Genomic DNA, 21,409 nt, shown 5'->3' with positions numbered 1-21,409 from the left:
CCTGCTGGCTGGGCCTGGACGGAGACTCCAGCCCCACGCCCATGCCCAGCGCAACGCCAGCATGTACGGCGTCTAGCAACATGTCCAGACACCGCCGTCGGTGTCTCCATTCCAGAGCTCCGCCTCACAGCTGACCACCCGGCCACCGCTCCACGGCTACTGCCCAATGCCGCTGCTGCGGCGTGGTGTACGAGAAAGAGAGAAAGATAGCAAGAGAGAGAAAGAGATAGCAAGAGAGGGAGAGCGAGAAAGAGAGGGGGGGAGAGAGAGAAAGAGAGAAATATCAAGAAAGAGAGAAAAAGAGAGAGAGAGAGAGAAAGAGGGGGGAAGGAGGGTGAGGGAAAGACAGAGGGAGGGAAGGAGGGAGAGAGAAAGAGAGCAAAAAAGAGGAAGGAAGGGAGAAACAAAGGGATGGAGAGAGGGAAAGAAAGAGGAAGGAAAGAAGAGAGAGAAAGAGGGAGAGAGAGAGAAATAGAGTGAAAGGGAGGAAGAGAGATTTTTTTTGTCCAAACTTTTTTTAGCACTCCCTTCCCCGGTCAATGTTCCCCAGGATTTTGTAAATGCGAATAATGTGCCGCGGCTCAAAAAAGGTTGGGAAACACTGCTCTAAGCAGTTACTATACAAACTACTCACAGTTCTCTATCTACTATTCTCAGGTACAATATTCAGCTACAGGTCTTCAGCCACCACAAGCCACACTAATTTACAAGCCACCATATTAAGCCACAATACCTACAAGCCAAGCCGCAAGCCACACCTATGCAAAGGTGCATTATGTATATATACTTTTGTCAGCCAATCAGATTACATTACAATCTGCATATTCACTGTGGCTAAGCGGTTTTACATTACTGAAGTCATTGCAACTATTCTCTCTGAAATTTGGAATATCACATTAGGCAGGCCCAGATCCTAACAAGGAATACTGGAAGTTGGAAGTCCACAAGTCATAAAAGGGCCATAGTCCCCCCCCCCCCCGCTCTTAAGATTTTCCCTTTCCCTTCACGCAATTTAAAGCACTGCTGCAAACACCATGTACAAATGAAGCAGGAGTTTAATTAAGTTTATAACGATGGAGAAAAGTCAGGAATGCCTTGCCAAGAAAAGTATAAAGAACTATGTTTTAGATCTCCACAGCAAAGGAAGCATTGCTTTACATTTTACAGCGGTCCCCAAACTTTTTACACAGGGGGCCAGTTCACTGTCCCTCAGACTGTTGGAGGGCCGGACTATAAAAAAAAACTATGAACAAATCCCTATACACACTGCACATACCTTATTTAAAGTAAAAAACAAAATGGGAACAAATACAATATTTAAAATAAAGAAGTAATAAGTAATTAAGTAATTAATAATTAAGTAATAAAGTAATTTATACTTCTTTATTAACAAGTAAATTTAAACTTAAATGAATAAACTCCCTCCATTTCTCCTTCCTTCCTTCCTTCCCTCCATCCCTTTCCCTCCCTTTCCCGGGCAGCCGGCTTTGTTGGCCGGCACAGGGCAGCCGCCGCGACAACAACGGCCCCGTGGCAGCCGCTGATGCCCACTTTCCTCTCCACCTCCTCCTCGCTCAGCAGCCGACCGCAGTGAGTGTACAGGAGTTTCGGGAGCTTATTATATCGATTGGTAAAATCTCGTGTGCTGCCGCGGGCCGGTTAAAAGACTTCAGCGGGCCGCATCCGGCCCGTGGGCCGTAGTTTGGGGACCGCTGCTTTACAAGGAAGAGATGCTGAATTTCTGATTCAGATAGAAGCATTTACGCATCTCAGGTATTTAAAGGGAGACATTTTGAAATAATGCAAACAGGTGGAGCGGAAAAACAGTGACAAGAATATTTCTCAACAGAAGAAATAAATTTAAATGTTAGGTGCTGACGGCAGTGAAATGAGGAAGCTGACATTGGCTAAGAAACTTCTCCAGGGACTTTAAAACATTCCTGCCCGTTGATATATGCAGCAGTTGTTGCAGGAGACAAGGGACAAGGGGAGGCAGATAAAGTCTTACTCAGCAATGTTCCCACCGTGCCCAAGACAAGGGAATTTGCCACGATCTGAGTGAAATTAATTTCCTTTTCACCCCAACGGTGTGGAATCCAAGCCAAGCTCAGCATAATTAGGCAACCTGAGTTGGTCGCAAAGCCAGCTTGGGGGTGGGTGAAGCTTCAGGAGCCTCTTAAGGCAGGGGTCCCTAAGCCCCCGTTTGGGGAGAGAAGCCCCATCCACGAGATGGAGGTAGCATGCAAAAACAAACCCCCTCCGGTCCACGGAAAAAAAGCTCTCTTCACGGAACTGGTCCCTAGTGGCCAAAGGTTGGTGGCCCCTGTCTTAAGGCATCTCAACCCTTGAAAATCTGATCCCTTACTGGCCTACAACCCACAGCAGAGTTCGCTGTCATTTTATTTATTTATTTATTTTTAATAAACTTTATTGATTTTCTTAAAACTGACAAACATACAAACACCGGACCAGAATATCTTCGGGACCGCCTCCTGCCGCACGAATCCCAGCGACCGGTTAGGTCCCACAGAGTCGGCCTTCTTCGGGTCCCGTCGACTAAACAATGTTGTCTGGCGGGACCCAGGGGAAGAGCCTTCTCTGTGGGGGCCCCGACCCTCTGGAACCAGCTCCCCCCTGAGATTAGGATTGCCCCCACCCCCCCTGCCTTTCTTAAACTCCTTAAGACCCACCTCTGCCGTCAGGCATGGGGGAACTAAAACACCTCCCCCTTGTCCATGTTGATTGATTGACTGTGTGCCTGTTTTTTATATATATTGGGATTGTTTTATGAAATTACTAATTTTAAATTGTAATTAGATTGGTGGGCATTGGATTTTTATTATATTGTGAGATGCCCCGAGTTTGCGGAGAGGGGCGGCATATAAATCCAATAAATCTAAATCTAAATCTAATCTAAACACACACTTAACATAAAATTGGGGTTGCAAAATACCCCACTTATTCAAGAAGTCAAATTGCAATTCAGAAAAAAGAATACATTATTAATATGTTAAGTCAACCTGTTACTTTAAGTGAAAAGAAGAGATTTTACGTTACCTTATTATAAAAAACCATAAACTTCACATATAAGCAAAATACAAACACAAAAATTGAGTCCTAACCATACTACTATTGTGCATTTTTAAAATCCTTCTTTTTATCTATCCATGTACAGTGTTCCCTCGATTTTCGCGGGGGATGCGTTCCAAGACCGCCCGCGAAAGTCGAATTTCCGCGAAGTAGAGATGCGGAAGTAAATACACTATTTTTGGCTATGAACAGTATCCCAAGCCTTCCCTTAACACTTTAAACCCCTAAATTACAATTTCCCATTCCCTTAGCAACCATTTAGATTATTTCTTACCATGTTTATTTATTAGTTTATTAAAAAAATATTTATTAAAGGCAGATGAAAGTTTGGTGATGACAAAAGACGTCATCGGGCGGGAAAAACCGTGGTATAGGGGGGAAAACCGTGAAGTATTTTTTAATTAATATTTTTTAAAAACCGTGGTATAGACTTTTCGCGAAGTTCGAACCCGCGAAAATCGAGGGTACACTGTATACACTTTATTCCAAATCACATAAAATTCAGATTCTTCTTGGTTATTTAACCGTCTTGTCATCATATCCATTTCAGCGCAGTCTAATATTTTCTTAATAACTTCCTCCTCTTTGGGAATATCTTCCCCTTTCCAATTTTGCGCATATACTATCCTGGCCGCTGTCGTTATATGAATGACTAGATGTAAAATATCTTTCTTATATTTCTGTTTAGTTATACCTAATAAGTAAAATTCTGGAGTTTTTTCTATCTCTTGCTTTATTATTTCTTTTATTATTCTTTCTATCATTTTCCAATATGTCTTAACTTTGCTACAACTCCACCATTGATGATAATATGAACCTATTTCTTTTTTACACTTCCAACACAATGGGGATTCGCTGTCATTTTAAGGGACGGACTCAACCAACTGTCCCCAAATTATAAGTGGCAACACAGAATTATTCGAAAAAGCCCCCACCCCCCCGAGAAAAGTATTAATAGCAATTTTTTAAAAGCTTTCCATTCTCAGCCTCTGCTAATCTCTGATCGTCCTTGTAATTTCCACTGAAAGAATCCTGATACCGATGCACACAAGAGCATCTTCACACCAGCTGTTTGCTAAGACAATGCTGCACACAGAGTGGACTTCGGCCTTATCAAGCCAGGGGATCATGTAGGACACTATAAACCTCAGGTTACAAGGCTCTCCTAATAAACAACCTGATTTTCTTTTGCTAAATGGCTGGGGGGCTCCTGCTTTTATTAGGGTATAGGTCAGGACCTTGACAACTAGTATGCACCAAAACAAATTCCTTGGGTGTCCAATCACGCTTGGCCAATTAAAATTATTCTATTCTAGTTGTTTTTAGTACTTGTCATGCCTTAAGACTTATATCACAATGCTTCATAGCCCTCTAAGCAGTTTACAGAGTCAGCCTCTTGCCCCCAACAATCTAGGTCACCCAAGGAATCTTTTGTTCCTTGGGTGCCAAAAGACTGTGTGTATGTGCACTATTGTGCCGATACCTATAATTCAATGCCTGGGGAGGGCAAAAAAAGCTTCCCCCACACCCTGGAGGTCGGAAACGGCCTGTTTCCCAACTTCTGGTGGCCCCAGTAGACTTGTGTTTCGCCCGTCACTGATCTAGGTCCTCAGTTTACCCACCTCGGAAGGATGGAAGCCTGAGTCAACCTTGAGCCTGGTGAGAATTGAATTGCCAAATTGCTGGCAGCCAGCCGAAGTAGCCTGCAGCACTGCCTTCTAACCACTGCGCCACTATATTGTAATATTATATTATTGTGATATTCTTATTATTAATCTCCCCCTTGCCAGCATCTTACCCTCAAGGTCATCATTGGGCTTTCTCCTCTTCTCATAGATGAAGATAATTGTGACCAGGACCAGCACCTCCGCTACAATCCCCAGGAATGGCCAGAGGGCAGCCAGCCGGCTCCGCACTCTCAGTTTCACCTCTGCGGTCCCCTCGCCGATTTCATTGGTGGCATTGCACACGTAGGTCCCGGGGTCCTTCTCCAGGTTCAAAGAAATGATCTGAAGTTCTGTCTTGTTGCCGCTAGATTGTATGTAGAATCTTTCATCAGTCCCGTTGACAATAGGCTGGAGGAAAAGAGGGGTGTCACTAGCTACAGAGACTGGCCCTTAGAAAGAGCTGCAGGTAAAGTCCTCCACTCCTGACCACAAACGAGCCCAAAATTTATGTTTAAGTGAATTTTGCCCCATTTTACTATTTAAAGACTGGTGTCAACAGCAGGAGTACCAGCAAACGCTGTACAGGTGGTCCTTGACTTAAGACCAACATGGAGTCCAGAATTTCCATTGCAAGGCAAGGAAGTTGTTAAGTGAATTTGGTCCTGTTTTATGACCTTTTTTTTGTCAGTTGTTCAATGAAACACAGGAGCAGTTAAGCGTACCTGGAAAGATTATAAATGGTGATCATGACTGTGAACAGTGTGATTGTCATAAAGACACACCCAGATTTTAACCACGTGATCAAGGCAGTGCTGCAATGGTGGTAAGTGTGAAAAACGATCACAGGTCTTATGACATAGCTTGGAAATGTCACAAAATGCCGATCAATTTCCGGTCACAATTCAAAGTGTTGGTTATGACCTATAAAGCCCTTCATGGCATCGGATGAGAATATCTCTGGGATCGCCTTCTGCCGCACGAATCCCAGCGACCGGTTAGGTCCCACAGACTTGGCCTTCTCTGGGTCCCGTCGACTAAGTAATGTCGTTTGGCGGGACCCAGGAGAAGAGCCTTCTCTGTGGTGACCCCGACCCTCTGGAACCAGCTCCCCCCAGATATCAGAGTTGCCCCCACCCTCCTTGCCTTTCGCAAGCTCCTTAAAACCCAACTCTGTCGTCAGGCATGGGGGAATTGAAATTTTCCCTTCCCCCTAGGCTTATAGAATTTATACATGGTGTGCTTGTATGTATGAGTGGTTCTTTAATTTGGGGTTTTTTAGATTATTTTTAATATTAGATTTGTTTACATTGTCTTTTTTATTGTTGTTAGCCACCCCGAGTCTTCAGAGAGGGGCGGCATACAAATCTAATAAATAAATAAATAATAAATTAATTAATAAATAAAAAAATTGGTTGGTTATGACCTATAAAGCCCTATATGGCATCGGACCAGAATATCTCCGGGACCACCTTCTTCTGCACGAATCCCAGCGGCCGACTAGGTCCCACAGAGTTGGCCTCCTCTGGGTCCCGTCGATGAAACAATGTCTGGTGGGACCCAGGAGAAGAGCCTTCTCTGTGGCGGCCTCGACCCTCTGGAATCAACTCCCCCCGGAGATCAGGATTGCCCCCACCCTCCTTGTCTTTCGCAAACTCCTCAAAACCCACCTCTGCTGCCAGCTATGGAGAAATTGATTCCCCCGGGCCGTTCCGTTTTATGTTTGGTTGGTTTGGGATGTATGACTGTTTTTATATTAAGGGTTTTAACCGTTTTAATCATTGGATTTGTACTGTGCTTTGCTGTTGTGAGCTGCTCTGAGTCTTCGGAGAGGGGCGGCATACAAATCTAACAAATAATAATAATAATAATAATAATAATAATAATAATAATAATAATAATAATAATAATAAAAAAAAAATAATGAATGGTTGTCTAGGGCTTCATGCTTGAGCAGGGGTTGGACTAGAAAACCTCCATGGTCTCTTCCAACATTGTTATTCTTCATAAATCTCTCCACCCAGTCTTACCGAGAGAAGGGTGATAAACAATCCTTGGAAAAATACATCAGGGCTTCTGATAGCAAAATCTCATCTTATTGGCTAGTATCAAGGGGAAGGTGACTTTGAAAAAAGCTTCCTCTCTCACCAGAACATGCAAGACGAGGAGAGGCCAGGCCAGGCGCCCCCCATGTTACTCCAACACTCTGTAGTCTTTCCGGTCACAATTCAAAGTGTTGGTTATGACCTATAAAGCCCTTCATGGCATTGGACCAGAATATCTCCGAGACCGCCTTCTGCTGCACGAATCCCAGCGACCAGTTAGGTCCCACAGAGTGGGTCTTCTCCGGGTCCCGTCAACCAAACAATGTTGCTTGGCGGGACCCAGGGGAAGAGCCTTCTCTATGGCGGCCTCGACCCTCTGGAATCAACTCCCCCCAGAGATTACAATTGCCCCCACCCTCCTTGCCTTTCGTAAACTGCTTAAAACCCACCTCTGCCGCCAAGCATGGGGGAACTGAGATACATTTTCCCCCTAGGCCTTTAAAATTTTATGCATGGTATGTCTGTATGTATGATTGGTTTTTATATAATGGGTTTTTAACTGTTTTTAGTATTGGATTATTGTTATACTGTATACTGTTTTATTACTGTTGTTAGCCGCCCCGAGTCTGCGGAGAGGGGCGGCATACAAATCCAATAAGTAAGTAAATAAATGAATGAATGAATGAATGAATAAATGTGAATGACATTGAGTTGGCCACACCCACCCCGTCACATGACCACCCAGCAGTCACTAAGGCAGAGAAGCGGTTGGTAAATTATCTGAATCCCAGCACTTGTTGTAAGTCGCAGATTTCAAATGGTATGTATGTCAATCTCTCTCCTCAATACGCCATCGCTGAAGTGAGGCTCCTAACTGGAAAGGCTGCAGGTGGACTCTTAACCTGGTTTCTCCATAGGCAGCCAGGACACCTGCTGCTGAGGAAGGAAACGGGGGAGGAATCCTGGGTTGGTGGCAGGAAAGGCACTCACTCACCTGAGGCACCTGGTCTGCCATCTTGTACCAAGCCCACTGGGTAACAGGAGGGTAGGAATTGCACTTGCAAATCAGGTTTATGGTGTCTCCTTCGTTTGCGTGTTCTGCCTTCTTGTAGGGCACCACGTGGGGAGCAACTGCAACAGGGGATCAGAAAAGCCAGTAGGTAAAAGAGGGGTCAGGGGAGAGGTTGATCAATAAAACACTCCAGCCTATAAACTCTCATCTATCGCTCTCTGTTTTCTCACCTTCAATCGTCTTCATTTTTACTTCATTAAAAAGAGCAAGTTTTCTTCCCTATCATATATGTTGTTCTTGTGATGGTTTCTTTCAAACAAGGCTTCAATTTCACCAGTTCCACTTGACAAAGAATGACCCATATTGGTTTTTTTTTAATATGTTGTGATCCGCCCCGAGTCCATGGAGAGGGGCGGCATACAAGTCCAATGAATAAATAAATAAAATAAACTGACAGGCACAAGGAAACTGGGAGTATTTCACCCCTGTCTGGGCGTTAGTTATTGGGAGAGTTATGCACAAGGCTGGGAAAACACAGGAAGTTGTATTTATTTATTTATATTTATTCGATTTTTATGCCGCCCTTCTCCTTAGACTCAGGGCGGCTTACAACATGTTAGCAATAGCACTTTTTAACAGAGCCAGCATATATTGCCCCCACAATCCGGGTCCTCATTTCACCCACCTCGGAAGGATGGAAGGCTGAGTCAACCTTGAGCCGGGGATGAGATTTGAACCGCTGACCTTCAGAGATCTACAGTCAGCTTCAGTGGCCTGGAGTACAGCACTCTACCTGCTGCGCCACCCTGGCTCATAGTACATCTAGCAGTAGCACTTAAGACTTATATACCGCTTCGCTGTGCTTTGCAGGCCTCTCTAAGTGGTTTACACAGTCAGCCTATGGCCCCCAACCATCTGGCTCCTCATTTGACCCACCTCTGGAAGGTTGGAATGCTGAGTCAACCTTGAGCCGGTCAGGATCGATCTGCTGGCAATCGGCAGAGTTTGCCTGCCATGCTGCATTCTAACTAGCTTGTTATCATAGAAACATAGAAGTCTGACGGCAGAAAAAGACCTCATGGTCCATCTAGTCTGCCCTTATACTATTTCCTGTATTTTATCTTACAATGGATATATGTTTATCCCAGGCATGTTTAAATTCAGTTACTGTGGATTTACCAACCACGTCTGCTGGAAGTTTGTTCCAAGGATCTACTTCTCTTTCAGTAAAATCATATTTTCTCATGTTGCTTATACATAACCTCCTCCAATCATATCATAACCTCCTCCAATTTAGCGTCTTTGGGATCTATTCGGTTTTGAATCCCGCAATGCCAGTATGGAAATTGCAACCCGATTGACCTAGAGCAGGGTTTCCAACCTGTGGTGATTTTAAGATGTGTGGACTTCAATTCTCTCAACTCCCGTGATTGGCTGGGGAAATTCTGGGAGTTTTAGTCCATGCATCTTAAAGTCGGGAAACCCCGGCCTAGAGAACACCAGGCTGGTCTACATCAATAGAAACAGACTTCCCCAAATTTGCTTGCTAAACCTAGAACTGCTCGGACAAAATATTTGGGTAATTTTAGGGTCCCCTCTTGGTGATGAAAAGTGGACAGCACTAGCACGAGTATCTAAGACTTACATACTGTTGTGGTTAGCTCTGGCCCAGCTCCTGCCCCAAGGACTGTGGATGTGGGGGAGACATCCACATGCTGCAGGCCTGTTTTGCCCCCAGTTGAATCTGCTGATGAAGGCTCCTCTGACCAAGAAGACATGAGTGACAGGGAGGAGGAGAGTGTGGCAGACAGCTCAGAAGGAGATCAATTATCTAGCTCCTCCTTGGATTCAGAACAAGAGTTAATGACACAGCCATGCATGCGGAGAGTGATGCATAGGCAGCAACAACTGAGAGATTATTATCAAAGAAAATGAGGCCACCTGTGGTTGGGTGGGGCTGTGGTAATTAGTGAGGCTGCTATAAAGAGCAGCCTGTGGGTTTGGCCATTGTGGAGGATTATCTGATCGGTGTGTTTCGTGACTGCTTTACTGACTTTGACCTTTTGTGTGCTGATGTTTCCCCGCTTTGAAACTAAACCAGAGCAAAGTGTGTTTCACTTTGTGAAAGAAGAAGGACTGTGAATTGCCTCACAGCTGCAAGCTACATATCACAGAACTGATAAGGGACTTGTACAAATTACCAGTTTGTTTGGAGACCAGTGCTCTTTGCTATACCAAAAGAGGGCTTAGGTTAAGTGAATTTTCATTATAAAGAACATTGTTTTGAATTTTCAAACGTGTGTGTGTCTGAAATTTGTACCTGTGAATTTTCGGGAGGAGTCTACCAGAGAGCCCGACAGAACACATACCACTTCATAGTGCTTTTCAACCCTCTCTAAGTGGTCTTCAAAGTCATCCTATGGCCCCCAACAATCTGGGTCATCATTTTGCCAACCTCAGAAGGATGGAAGGGCTGAGTCAACCTTGCATTGGTCAGGATCGAACTGATGGCAGTGGGCAGAGTCACCCCTGCAATACTGCATTCTCGCCACTGAGCCACCACAGTCCATCCTCCTTTCTTAGCACTTATGTACCATTTCACAGCGCTTTACAATTCTCTCCAAGCGGTTTACAGAGTCAGCATATGCCCCCCCCCCAACAATCTGGACCCAATACCGATCTCAGAAGGATGGAAGGAAGGCTGAGTCAACCTTGAACCAGTCAAGATCGAACACCATGCTGTGGGCAGAGTTTTTGCCTGCAATACAGGCATTCTAAGCACTGCACCACCAGGGTTTCTTACTTTCTCAGACTAGAGTGGCAGCTAGGGGAACCCGTTAGAAGCGGCGTGTTCGTCATGAATTTGACAACACAAAATCCTTCTCCTCTCTGTACAGCTTTACCAATGGAAAAAGAGAGAGATATATATATAAAAAAAGCAGAGATCTGAAGCACCCACAATCATAGTTCCTCTAAGCTGAGCAGTGAGCAATCGCTCACTTAAAAATCATCATCAACTCAGAGTTTTCCAAACCTGCCCAGAAGCCGAGAGGGAAGGAGAGAGAGAGGAAGAGAGGAAGAGAGAGAAACAGATAGAAAAAAGAGAGGAAGGAAAAGAGAAAGAAAAAGAATGGGAGTAAGGAAGAGAGAAAGAAAATCAAAATCTAGTTTGAAACTAGCTCAACTATTTAAGTGGCACTTTGATATTGATAGAGTTGCCCTATTATGAGCTCACTGTTATAGACACACAGTACAGTATTTTATTTTGAAATTCTCTGAGGCAAAACAGGGTGGGTTTTTTATTTGTTTGTTTGTTTGTTTATTTATTTATTTCTGTGCCGCCCAGTACCGAAGGGACTGCCGCTCAGACACTATACTTTTCCGCCCACCCCAAAAAAAAATTAGAGGGAACACTGCCCACAATAGTTACCTTTCACAAACACAGTAGCTCTTGAGGGAGGCTCGACTTCAAAGACGCATTGGTACTCTCCCGAGGTTTCGTAATCCACTTTGGGGATTCTATGATTCAAAAGCAGACAGACAAACACATACCAGCAGGTGACAAGGAGAACATACAAAAGCATCGCAGCAGCAGAAGTGGGAACGGATATTGGCAACTGCAACCTCACTAATCAAATACAATGTTCATGGAGTAAGAGGCATTTATCCAGGAGGAGAAGAAGAAGAAATAACCACTAGGAATTTCTGGATTAATTTTTCTATCGAAGCGTAGCCACAACTCAGCTGAGCCACAACTAATTAAAACTTTCTGGGACAGGCCTGGAATCTTGAAAGGAAAAATTCCAGGAAGCCATCACAATAAAACAATAGAGTGAATGGAACAGTCCCGATTGTCCAAGGATCTTTGTATATACAGTGGTACCTCAAGATACGAACCCCTCGTCTTACGAACAACTCGTGATACGAACCCGGGGTTCAGAAAAATTTTGCCTCTTCTTACGAACTTTTTTCGAGTTACGAACCGGCGTTCGGAGACTGCTGGGAAGCCGCGCGGCTGTTTTAAAAGGTGACAGCTGGGCGGCGGGGCTTCCCAGAAGCCTCCCGAACGCCGGTTCGTAACTCGAACAAAGTTCGTAAGAAGAGGCAAAATTTTTCTGAACCCCGGGTTCGGTTCGGGAGGTTGCTGGGAAGCCCCCCAGGCCGGCTGTTACCTTTTAAAACAGCCGCGCGGCTTCCCAGCAGTCGGCGAACGCCATTTTTTTGCGGGGGGTTTTTTGGTTGCACGGATTAATTGACTTTACATTGTTTCCTATGGGAAACAATGTTTCGTCTTACGAACCTTTCGTCTTACGAACCTCCTCCTTGCACCAATTAAGTTCGTATCATGAGGTATTACTGTACAGTGTTCCCTCAATTTTCGCTGGTTCGAACTTCGCAAAAAGTCTATACCACGGTTTTTCAAAAATATTAATTAAAAAATACTTTGCGGTTTCCCCCCCTATACCACGGTTTTTCCCGCCCGATGACGTCATATGTCATCGCCAAATTTTCGTCTGCCTTTAATAAATATTTTTTAAAATAAACTTTAATAAATAAACATGGTGAGAAATAATCAAAATGGTTGCTAAGGGAATGGGAAATTGTAATTTAGGGGTTTAAAGTGTTAAGGGAAGGCTTGTGACACTGTCCATAGCCAAAAATCGTGTATTTATTTCCGCATCTCTACTTCGCGGAAATTCGACTTTCACGGGCGGTCTCGGAACGCATCCCCCGCGAAAATCGAGGGACCACTGTAGATATAACTGAAGGGTGCAAATTGCCAACCAATCACTTTTCTAGGATGGCGTATCTTGTTTTAATGCACAAGACATTGGCACCAGGTAGCCAGATTGGCAGGTTTCTACTGATTGCCTCTTTGGTAAAATGATAATACCACTTTTCCCAAGGGATTTCTCTTTGTTTTAGTTCAGTCCGATCAGAAATTAAAACAGGGAGTCCTCCTCAACTTATAGCCATGATTAGTATGTGTGCCATTAAATTATCTTAGTTTTAATGATGATTTTAGAAATTAATTTTTTCCCTTGACTTCTTTTTATTATTGTTGTTAATTGTAATTTTATACTGCTATAAGCCGCCCTGAGTCATAGAAACATAGAAGACTGATGGCAGAAAAAGACCTCATGGTCCATCTAGTCTGCCCTTATACTATTTCCTGTATTTTATCTTACAATGGATATATGTTTATCCCAGGCATGTTTAAATTCAGTTACTGTGGATTTACCAACCACGTCTGCTGGAAGTTTGTTCCAAGGATCTACTACTCTTTCAGTAAAATAATATTTTCTCATGTTGCTTTTGATCTTTCCCCCAAGTAACTTCAGATTGTGTCCCCTTGTTCTTGTGTTCACTTTCCTATTAAAAACACTTCCCTCCTGGACCTTATTTAACCCTTTAACATATTTAAATGTTTCGATCATGTCCCCCCTTTTCCTTCTGTCCTCCAGACTATACAGATTGAGTTCATGAAGTCTTTCCTGATACGTTTTATGCTTAAGACCTTCCACCATTCTTGTAGCCCGTCTTTGGACCCGTTCAATTTTGTCAATATCTTTTTGTAGGTGAGGCCTCCAGAACTGAACACAGTATTCCAAATGGGGTCTCACCAGTGCTCTATATAAGGGGATCACAATCTCCCTCTTCCTGCTTGTTATACCTCTAGCTAAGATATAAATATTTCTTCTTCCTCCTCCTGGGTTGAGATGAGATTGGCCCAAAGTTACCCTGCTAGTTTTTCATGTCTCAGGTGGCACTAGAACTCAAAGTTTCCTAATGATTGGCCCAAAGTCACCCAGTGGGTTTCATGGCTAAGGCAGGACTAGAATTCAAGAGTCCTCTGGTTTCTAGGCCAGCACCTGAACCGTTGCACCAAACTGGTTCTGATGATTAACTCATGTATACTTTACTTTAAAAGTCACCTACATGTAGGAGGTAAAATTCAGAGAAGTCTCGTTGGATTCAAGCTTTGTCTCCCCTTTCATCCAGTAACTGCCTTTGATCGGTGTTGGTGCTTCACTTATGTTGCATGAAAGGATCACATTTGTTCCACCAGTTACTTCAGCAGAGGTTGAGATCTTGGGCTCTGGTTGTTAAGAAGGAAACGAGAGTTAGGTTAGGATATCATGGTATTAAAAGCAGAAAAGAACCCTGGGTTTTACTCCTATCGTTATATCAAGTTTCTGAGGTTTTAAACAATAAGGTCAGTTGTGCAAGTCACGAAACACCAGGAAGTTAGCATCTATTTAACTATCTGAGGGACTTTGAAGGGGAAGAGATTAGGAAGCAGAGGTAACGATAATTTCTAAAGCAGCACATCACCTTCTAAGCACAGCATTTTTCTAATGTTATCTAATAACAAATACAACTACTGGGATAAATAAAATAGTGTATCTATGCATACAGACCCATTGAACGGTTCAAAACATTCTGGGTGCTTTATTTATGATTTTGGAGTAAATATGAGAATGGAAATAGATGTTTCTCTGTGGTGATTGCTCATAAAGGAGAAGAATGTTCCAGTGTGTTTAAGCAGAAGAAACAATAAAGCAAATACATTCTCTCTCTCTCTGCAGTAAAGCAATATATTGATGAAAAATGGTTGCATACAGATAGTCTTCGACTTACAACCACAGTTGAACCTCAAATTTCTAAGCAAGACAGTTAATTAAGGGAGTTTTGCTGCATTTGATAACCTTTTTTTTGCCACCGTTAAGTGGATTACTGCAGTTATTGAACTAGCAACGCGATTGTTAAATGAATCATAGACTCTTCTGCTTGTCACAAAAGATGATCGCATGACCACAGGACGCTGCAAGTGATACATGCCAGTTGCCAAGCATCCAAATTTTGATCGTGTGACCATGGGGGGTGCAGCAGTGGTCGTGTGACAAAATGTCACGTCACTTTTTTCAGGTCAAAAGGTCACCGACTGAACATTGTGAGCCGAGGGCTGCCTGTAGTTCAATTTTAGGCCAGGAGCAAGAAATTGCATTAAGGTGATATCGTCCAAAATTTATCCCAGGCTTAATTAGGGAGACTCAGCTGGAAGGCTGCATATTTCCTTTGGCCTCTTTACCTACCTAGGAAAGGCCTGGGCTTACGTGAGAGTTACAAGGCTTAACAGTGGCAGAAGAATGCATACAGGTAGAAAGCAACCTGCGAGCACATTTGAGCCCAAAATTTCTGTTGCTAAGTGTTAAGGCAATTGTTCAGGTTTTCTCCTATTTTACAACCTTCCTTATCTGATTGACACGTGTCAAGTCAATCACTTCCAGTTGTTAAGTGACTGTGGCTTCTCCATTGACTTTTTGTGAAAACGTATCAAAAACGTTTCCCTGGGACGCTGCAACTGAGATTAGGATTGCCCCCACCCTCCCTGCCTTTCGTAAACTCCTTAAGACCCACCTCTGCCGTCAGGCATGGGGGAACTAAAACACCTCACCCTTGCCCATGTTGTTTTGTTGATTGATTGACTGTGTGCCTGTTTTTTATATACAGTGAACCCTCGAGTTTCGCGTCCTCAAGTATCGCGAAAGGGCTATTTCGCGAGTTTTCAACCCGGAAGTAAACTCCACCATCTGCGCATGCGTGCCCTTCCACGCATGCGTAGATGGTGGAGTTTCCCCGCCGGGCAGAGGCTTCCCTGGGTCTTCCCCCTTCCCCCAGAGGCTTCCCTGGGACACCCCAGCTCCGCTCCCCAGCTGGGAAGCGGCCCCAGCAACAGCGTGGGCGGGCGGGCGGTGCCCGCGCGCTTGGGGACATCCCAGCTCCGCTCCCCAGCTGGGAAGCGGAGCTAGGGAGTCCCCACCGCGCGCGCGTTGCTGGGGAAAGCGCGCGCGCTTGGGGACATCCCAGCTCCGCTCCCCAGCTGGGAAGCGGAGCTAGGGAGTCCCCACCGCGCGCGCGTTGCTGGGGAAAGCGCGCGCGCTTGGGGACATCCCAGCTCCGCTCCCCAGCTGGGAAGCGGAGCTAGGGAGTCCCCACCGCGCGCGCGTTGCTGGGGAAAGCGCGCGCGCTTGGGGACATCCCAGCTCCGCTCCCCAGCTGGGAAGCGGATCTAGGGAGTCCCCACCGCGCGCGCGTTGCTGGGGAAAGCGCGCGCGCTTGGGGACATCCCAGCTCCGCTCCCCAGCTGGGAAGCGGATCTAGGGAGTCCCCACCGCGCGCGCGTTGCTGGGGAAAGCGCGCGCGCTTGGGGACATCCCAGCTCCGCTCCCCAGCTGGGAAGCGGATCTAGGGAGTCCCCACCGCGCGCGCGTTGCTGGGGAAAGCGCGCGCGCTTGGGGACATCCCAGCTCCGCTCCCCAGCTGGGAAGCGGATCTAGGGAGTCCCCACCGCGCGCGCGTTGCTGGGGAAAGCGCGCGCGCTTGGGGACATCCCAGCTCCGCTCCCCAGCTGGGAAGCGGATCTAGGGAGTCCCCACCGCGCGCGCGTTGCTGGGGAAAGCGCGCGCGCTTGGGGACATCCCAGCTCCGCTCCCCAGCTGGGAAGCGGATCTAGGGAGTCCCCACCGCGCGCCGCGTTGCTGGGGAAAGCGCGCGCGCTTGGGGACATCCCAGCTCCGCTCCCCAGCTGGGAAGCGGATCTAGGGAGTCCCCACCGCGCGCGCGTTGCTGGGGAAAGCGCGCGCGCTTGGGGACATCCCAGCTCCGCTCCCCAGCTGGGAAGCGGAGCTAGGGAGTCCCCACCGCGCGCGCGTTGCTGGGGAAAGCGCGCGCGCTTGGGGACATCCCAGCTCCGCTCCCCAGCTGGGAAGCGGAGCTAGGGAGTCCCCAAGCGCGCGCGCGCACCCCAGGCGCGAGCAACGGGGTGGGCGGGCGAAGGGCGGGCGGCAGTGGAAGCAAAAACACCATCTGCGCACGCGCAGATGGTGTTTTTACTTCCGCACCGCTACTTCGCTAAAAATCGATCATCGCGTGGGGTCCTGGAACGGAACCCTCGCGATGATCGAGGGTTCACTGTATACCGTTTTTATGAGATTACTAGTTTTAAATTGTAATTAGATTGGTGGGCATTGGATTTGGTATTATGTACTGTGCTGTTTTTTATTATTATTGTGAGCCGCCCCGAGTTTGCGGAGAGGGGCGGCATATAAATCCAATAAATCTAATCTAAATCTAATCTAACTGTAACGCTCTCTACATGGGGCTACCTTTGAAAAATGTTCGGAAACTTCAGATCGTGCAGAATGCAGCTGCGAGAGCAATCATGGGCTTTCCCAAATATGCCCATGTTACACCAACACTCCGCAGTCTGCATTGGTTGCCGATCAGTTTCCGGTCACAATTCAAAGTGTTGGTTATGACCTATAAAGCCCTTCATGGCACCGGACCAGATTATCTCAGGGACCGCCTTCTGCGGCACGAATCCCAGCGACCAGTTAGGTCCCACAGAGTGAGTCTTCTCTGGGTCCCGTCAACTAAACAATGTCGCTTGGCGGGACCCAGGGGAAGAGCCTTCTCTGTGGCGGCCCCAGCCCTCAGGAACCAACTCCCCCCAGAGATTAGAATTGCCCCCACATTCCTTGCCTTTCGTAAGCTACTTAAAACCCACCTCTGCCGCCAGGCATGGGGGAATTGAGATCCTCTTTCCCCCTAGGCCTTTACAATTCTATGCATGGTATGTCTGTATGTATGTTTGGTTTTTATATTAATGGGTTTTTAATCGTTTTTAATACTGGATTGCTATTGTGCACTGTTTTGTTGTTGCTGTTAGCCGCCCCGAGTCTCCGGAGAGGGGTGGCATACAACTCCAATAAATAATAATAATAACCGTCATAAATATGAACCAGTTGCCAAGTATCTTAGTTTTGATCATGCGATTATAATGGCACTTTTCCCAGTGCCCATTGCAACTTTGAACGGTTACTAAATGAACTTTTTTAAGTCGAAGACTACCTGTATTAGCCTTCGCCTGCCATGAAGGATAATTTCTTACCTGATGAGGTATAAATAAGATCAGTCACAAAGTCATAATTGGCAGAGTTATTTACTTGGCATTTCTTTTCAAGAGGAAAAAATTGCACCCTAGTTCGTATGCACAGAGTACCCAAGGGGAGCACATGGCTACTACCTTCACGCTTTGTTTCTTTTGGAATTCAATAATAAAATTATAAATTATAATGACCAATCCCCTGAACTGCAAGCATTTGCAACTTATCCCCCCCCCAAAAAAAATAGGCACCCTTCACCATCTATACAAAGATTTTGAGCACTGAAAGAAGTTTATCCAAGCTAGCTGCAATATTTAATCACCGTTTTCAAGATACTGCTAGAAATATTTCCTCCACCCACCCACATAATCAAGCCCCATCCAAATCAGCCATCTCCCATGAGAAATAAGGTAGAAGACACACCTGAGATTTGCCTCCTAAAAATTAAGCCGTTTCCAGTTATCAAGAAATATTTTGTTTTGTTTTAAACAAGCTGCTGATAGAACAGTAATTTGCAAACTTCCTTCAGTAAGGGAACATTTTCTCACACAGACACTTCCTTGAACATTGACAAAGGGGAGCTGGGTCTACTTGCAGAGGTCGTGAAGCATTGGCCTAGTTCATATGTTGCGCTGGCTGGGCTGCACCATCAGCTCATATGAACCAAGGATACACACATCTTAGCCTCGGGAACGAGTAAGTTCATTCCTGATCCCAATTAATCAAACTTTCAAGGGCCTTCAGGAGAAACCAAGAGTTGCAGGCCCTCTTGCTCGTAAATGCAACTTCAGCACAGTCAGCCATTAGCCGTGTCATTTCATTTTACCGCCTCTCCCTCCTTGCCCAGATTAGAAATTTGACTTGCATCTCTGTAAATGGAAAGAGGGCCAATGACTGGTCATCCCAAAGCCAAGAAGAACTACTAAAGCATATGACCTAGGTGGCAAAGATAAAATTTGGCCTTTTCAGGAAAAACGGTTGCCCGTTACAACGAGCACAAATACAGTTTGGGAACTCACCCCCTGCAAAATTGTGCTCCTTGTAAAGTGGGGAAGCAAAAAAAAAAAAGCAGAACCTCACAGACTAAGGAAGAAATATCAGCGGAGGAGGAGGAGGAAGGAACAGGGCTGGAAATGAATGGTGGAAGCAACGCCGAGGCAACCTGGTTCCCTGTTTCTAATGGGAATATGGAGGGGAGAAGGAGGGGGGAGAGAGAGAGAGAGGCAGCATTCCAACGGATCCCAAAAAGGGATGGATCGTTTTAAGAGGAGAGCCCTTGTTTGAGCAACGCTGAAGCAGATTCCAGCAAGGTTCACAAGGATCGGGAAACTGAGGCGCATAAGAGGATGTTGGGAACACACAGCCACAGGACACAGGTGGAAGGAGAGGCGGGCATAGGACGGCAACGTCGGGAGACCTTTCGGTGTCCGTGGGAACGCCGACACTTAATGCCACTCACGCTTAGTGACAAAGACGTTGGCCTGGGAACGGATCCATTTGACTTTGGGGCTCTTCGACAAGTGGTTGCGATCGGGGTCGTTGCTGGCCCAGCATTCGTACGTGCCGGTGTCTTCGGCCATGAGGTTAGTGATGGCGATAGTGCTTGAGGAGTGCTGCTGGTAGCTGGCGCTGATTTGGACCCGGTTCTGCCAGGCGCCATCCCACAGCTGTATGGCGGTGCCGTTAGGGTCATCTCCTTCAAACCACCACTGGAGTTCGGGGATGGGGTTGCCAATAGCCTCACAGTGCAGTTCCACACTTTCCTCTGTCAGTTTCTTTTGAGAGAGAGGTGACTTTATAAAGCCAGCTATGAGTTGAAGAGGTATTAGTAACAAAGGGTTAGTGCAAATTATAAAAAAAAAAATTAGTGCATTCAAAAAAGAAGATATTTCTGATTTTTTTAAAACGGGAGAAGAGTAACTCACAAAGCTACACCGATTCCTTAATTGGTTGCTTATATCAGTGTTTTTCAACCAGTGTGCCGCGAGACATGGTCAGGTGTGCCGCGAAGGTCAGCAAGAGAGAGAAAGAGAGAGAGAGAAAGAAAGAAAGAGAGGGAAAGAGAGACAGAAAGAAAGCAAGAGAGAAAGAGAAAGAAAGAAAGAAAGAGAGAGAAAGAGAGAAAGAAAGCAAGAGAGAGAGAGAAAGATAGGCAGGGAAGGAGGGAGAGATAGAAAGAGCAAAAAAGAGAGGAACGAAGGAAGAGAGAGAAAGAAAGAGGGATGGAGAGAGGAACGAAGGGAGAGAAAGTGGGAGAGAAACAGAGCGAAAAGGAGGAAGACAGAGAGAGAGAGAATTTTTTTGTCAAAACTTTTTTTAGCCCCCCCACTCCCCCCCCACTCAATGTGCCCCATGATTTTGTATATGTAAAAAATATGCCGCAGCTCAAAAAACGTTGAAAATCACTGGCTTATATTACCAGGCAGGGAAATTAATGAAGCAGAGGAGCCTTCTCCCTCGGTGAATGGCTGAGGGTGGGAGGACAGGTTTCTAACAAAAAAGCATCAATTAGCGATATTAATAGGTTCCAGCCCTATTCTTTGCCTTTATTCAGACTAAGATTTTTCTTTTAAAAAAAAAAGGTATTCCAACTAAGAGGTGAACCAGAACCCCTTTACTCTCTGTTATTTAACTTTCACACTATAGAGGCTGCAACACTAAATGCATCTTTCTAAAAACAATATCGAATATTTACCAAATAACAGTTCAATGATCTATTTGCATCACCGCCCATGACCTACCTAAAGCAATTTGCAAATCAGAGCCCTGAAAAAATTCACAGGCCGCTAGAGATCTCTTCAAAAAATCTTGCACACATGGAAAAAGGCACGATCCAACCTCTTGTAATGCCTGTGTTTGCAAGGCCATTAAACCAAGATCAAAAAGATGGTTTACTAATCTTCATCGGCCTATTTGCCGATGACTCTAAAGTGTGCAATAGGGTTGATATTCCTGGAGGCGTCTGTAATATGGTAAATGATTTAGCTTTACTAGATAAATGGTCAAAGCAATGGAAACTGCAGTTTAATGTTTCCAAATGTAAAATAATGCACTTGGGGAAAAGGAATCCTCAATCTGAGTATTGTATTGGCAGTTCTGTGTTAGCAAATACTTCAGAAGAAAAGGATTTAGGGGTAGTGATTTCTGACAGTCTCAAAATGGGTGAACAGTGCAGTCAGGCGGTAGGGAAAGCAAGTAGGATGCTTGGCTGCATAGCTAGAGGTATAACAAGCAGGAAGGGGGAGATTATGATCCCGCTATATAGAATGCTGGTGAGACCACATTTGGAATACTGTACTGTGTTCAGTTCTGGAGACCTCACCTACAAAAAGATATTGACAAAATTGAACGGGTCCAAAGACAGGCTACAAGAATGGTGGAAGGTCTTAAGCATAAAATGTATCAAGAAAGACTTAATGAACTCAATCTGTATAGTCTGGAGGACAGAAGGAAAAGGGGGGACATGATCGAAACATTTAAATATATTAAAGGGTTAAATAAGGTCCAGGAGGGAAGTGTTTTTAATAGGAAAGTGAACATAAGAACAAGGGGACACAATCTGAAGTTAGTTGGGGGAAAGATCAAAAGCAACATGAGAAAATATTATTTTACGGAAAGAGTAGTAGATCCTTGGAACAAACTTCCAGC

General features: G+C 45.4%; 1 protein-coding gene across 2 annotated transcripts in view; it reads right to left on the bottom strand.

Moving 5' to 3' along the window:
* The window catches only part of BSG (basigin (Ok blood group)), a 47,719-nt gene that overhangs the window by 6,526 nt on the left and 19,784 nt on the right, over positions 1-21,409 (bottom strand). Inside the window, exons 1-5 of one of the 2 annotated variants that reach the window (XM_070745128.1) lie at positions 19,221-19,562; positions 13,752-13,911; positions 11,242-11,330; positions 7,794-7,930; positions 4,889-5,165 (exon numbers count right to left, since the gene is read on the bottom strand). In XM_070745128.1, coding sequence (XP_070601229.1) covers positions 4,889-5,165; positions 7,794-7,930; positions 11,242-11,330; positions 13,752-13,911; positions 19,221-19,341 — 784 coding nt within the window. In that variant the 5' untranslated portion in view covers positions 19,342-19,562. Of the gene's footprint in view, positions 1-4,888; positions 5,166-7,793; positions 7,931-11,241; positions 11,331-13,751; positions 13,912-19,220; positions 19,563-21,409 lie in introns of those variants that run through there. The other variant, XM_070745137.1, reaches the window with a different exon arrangement.

The sequence above is a fragment of the Erythrolamprus reginae genome, chromosome 1 (assembly GCF_031021105.1).
Source record: "Erythrolamprus reginae isolate rEryReg1 chromosome 1, rEryReg1.hap1, whole genome shotgun sequence".
In the NCBI taxonomy this organism is placed as follows: Eukaryota; Metazoa; Chordata; class Lepidosauria; order Squamata; family Dipsadidae; genus Erythrolamprus; species Erythrolamprus reginae.
The sequence above is the reverse complement of the archived record's forward strand: the minus strand, read 5'-3'. Positions and strand labels throughout refer to the sequence as shown.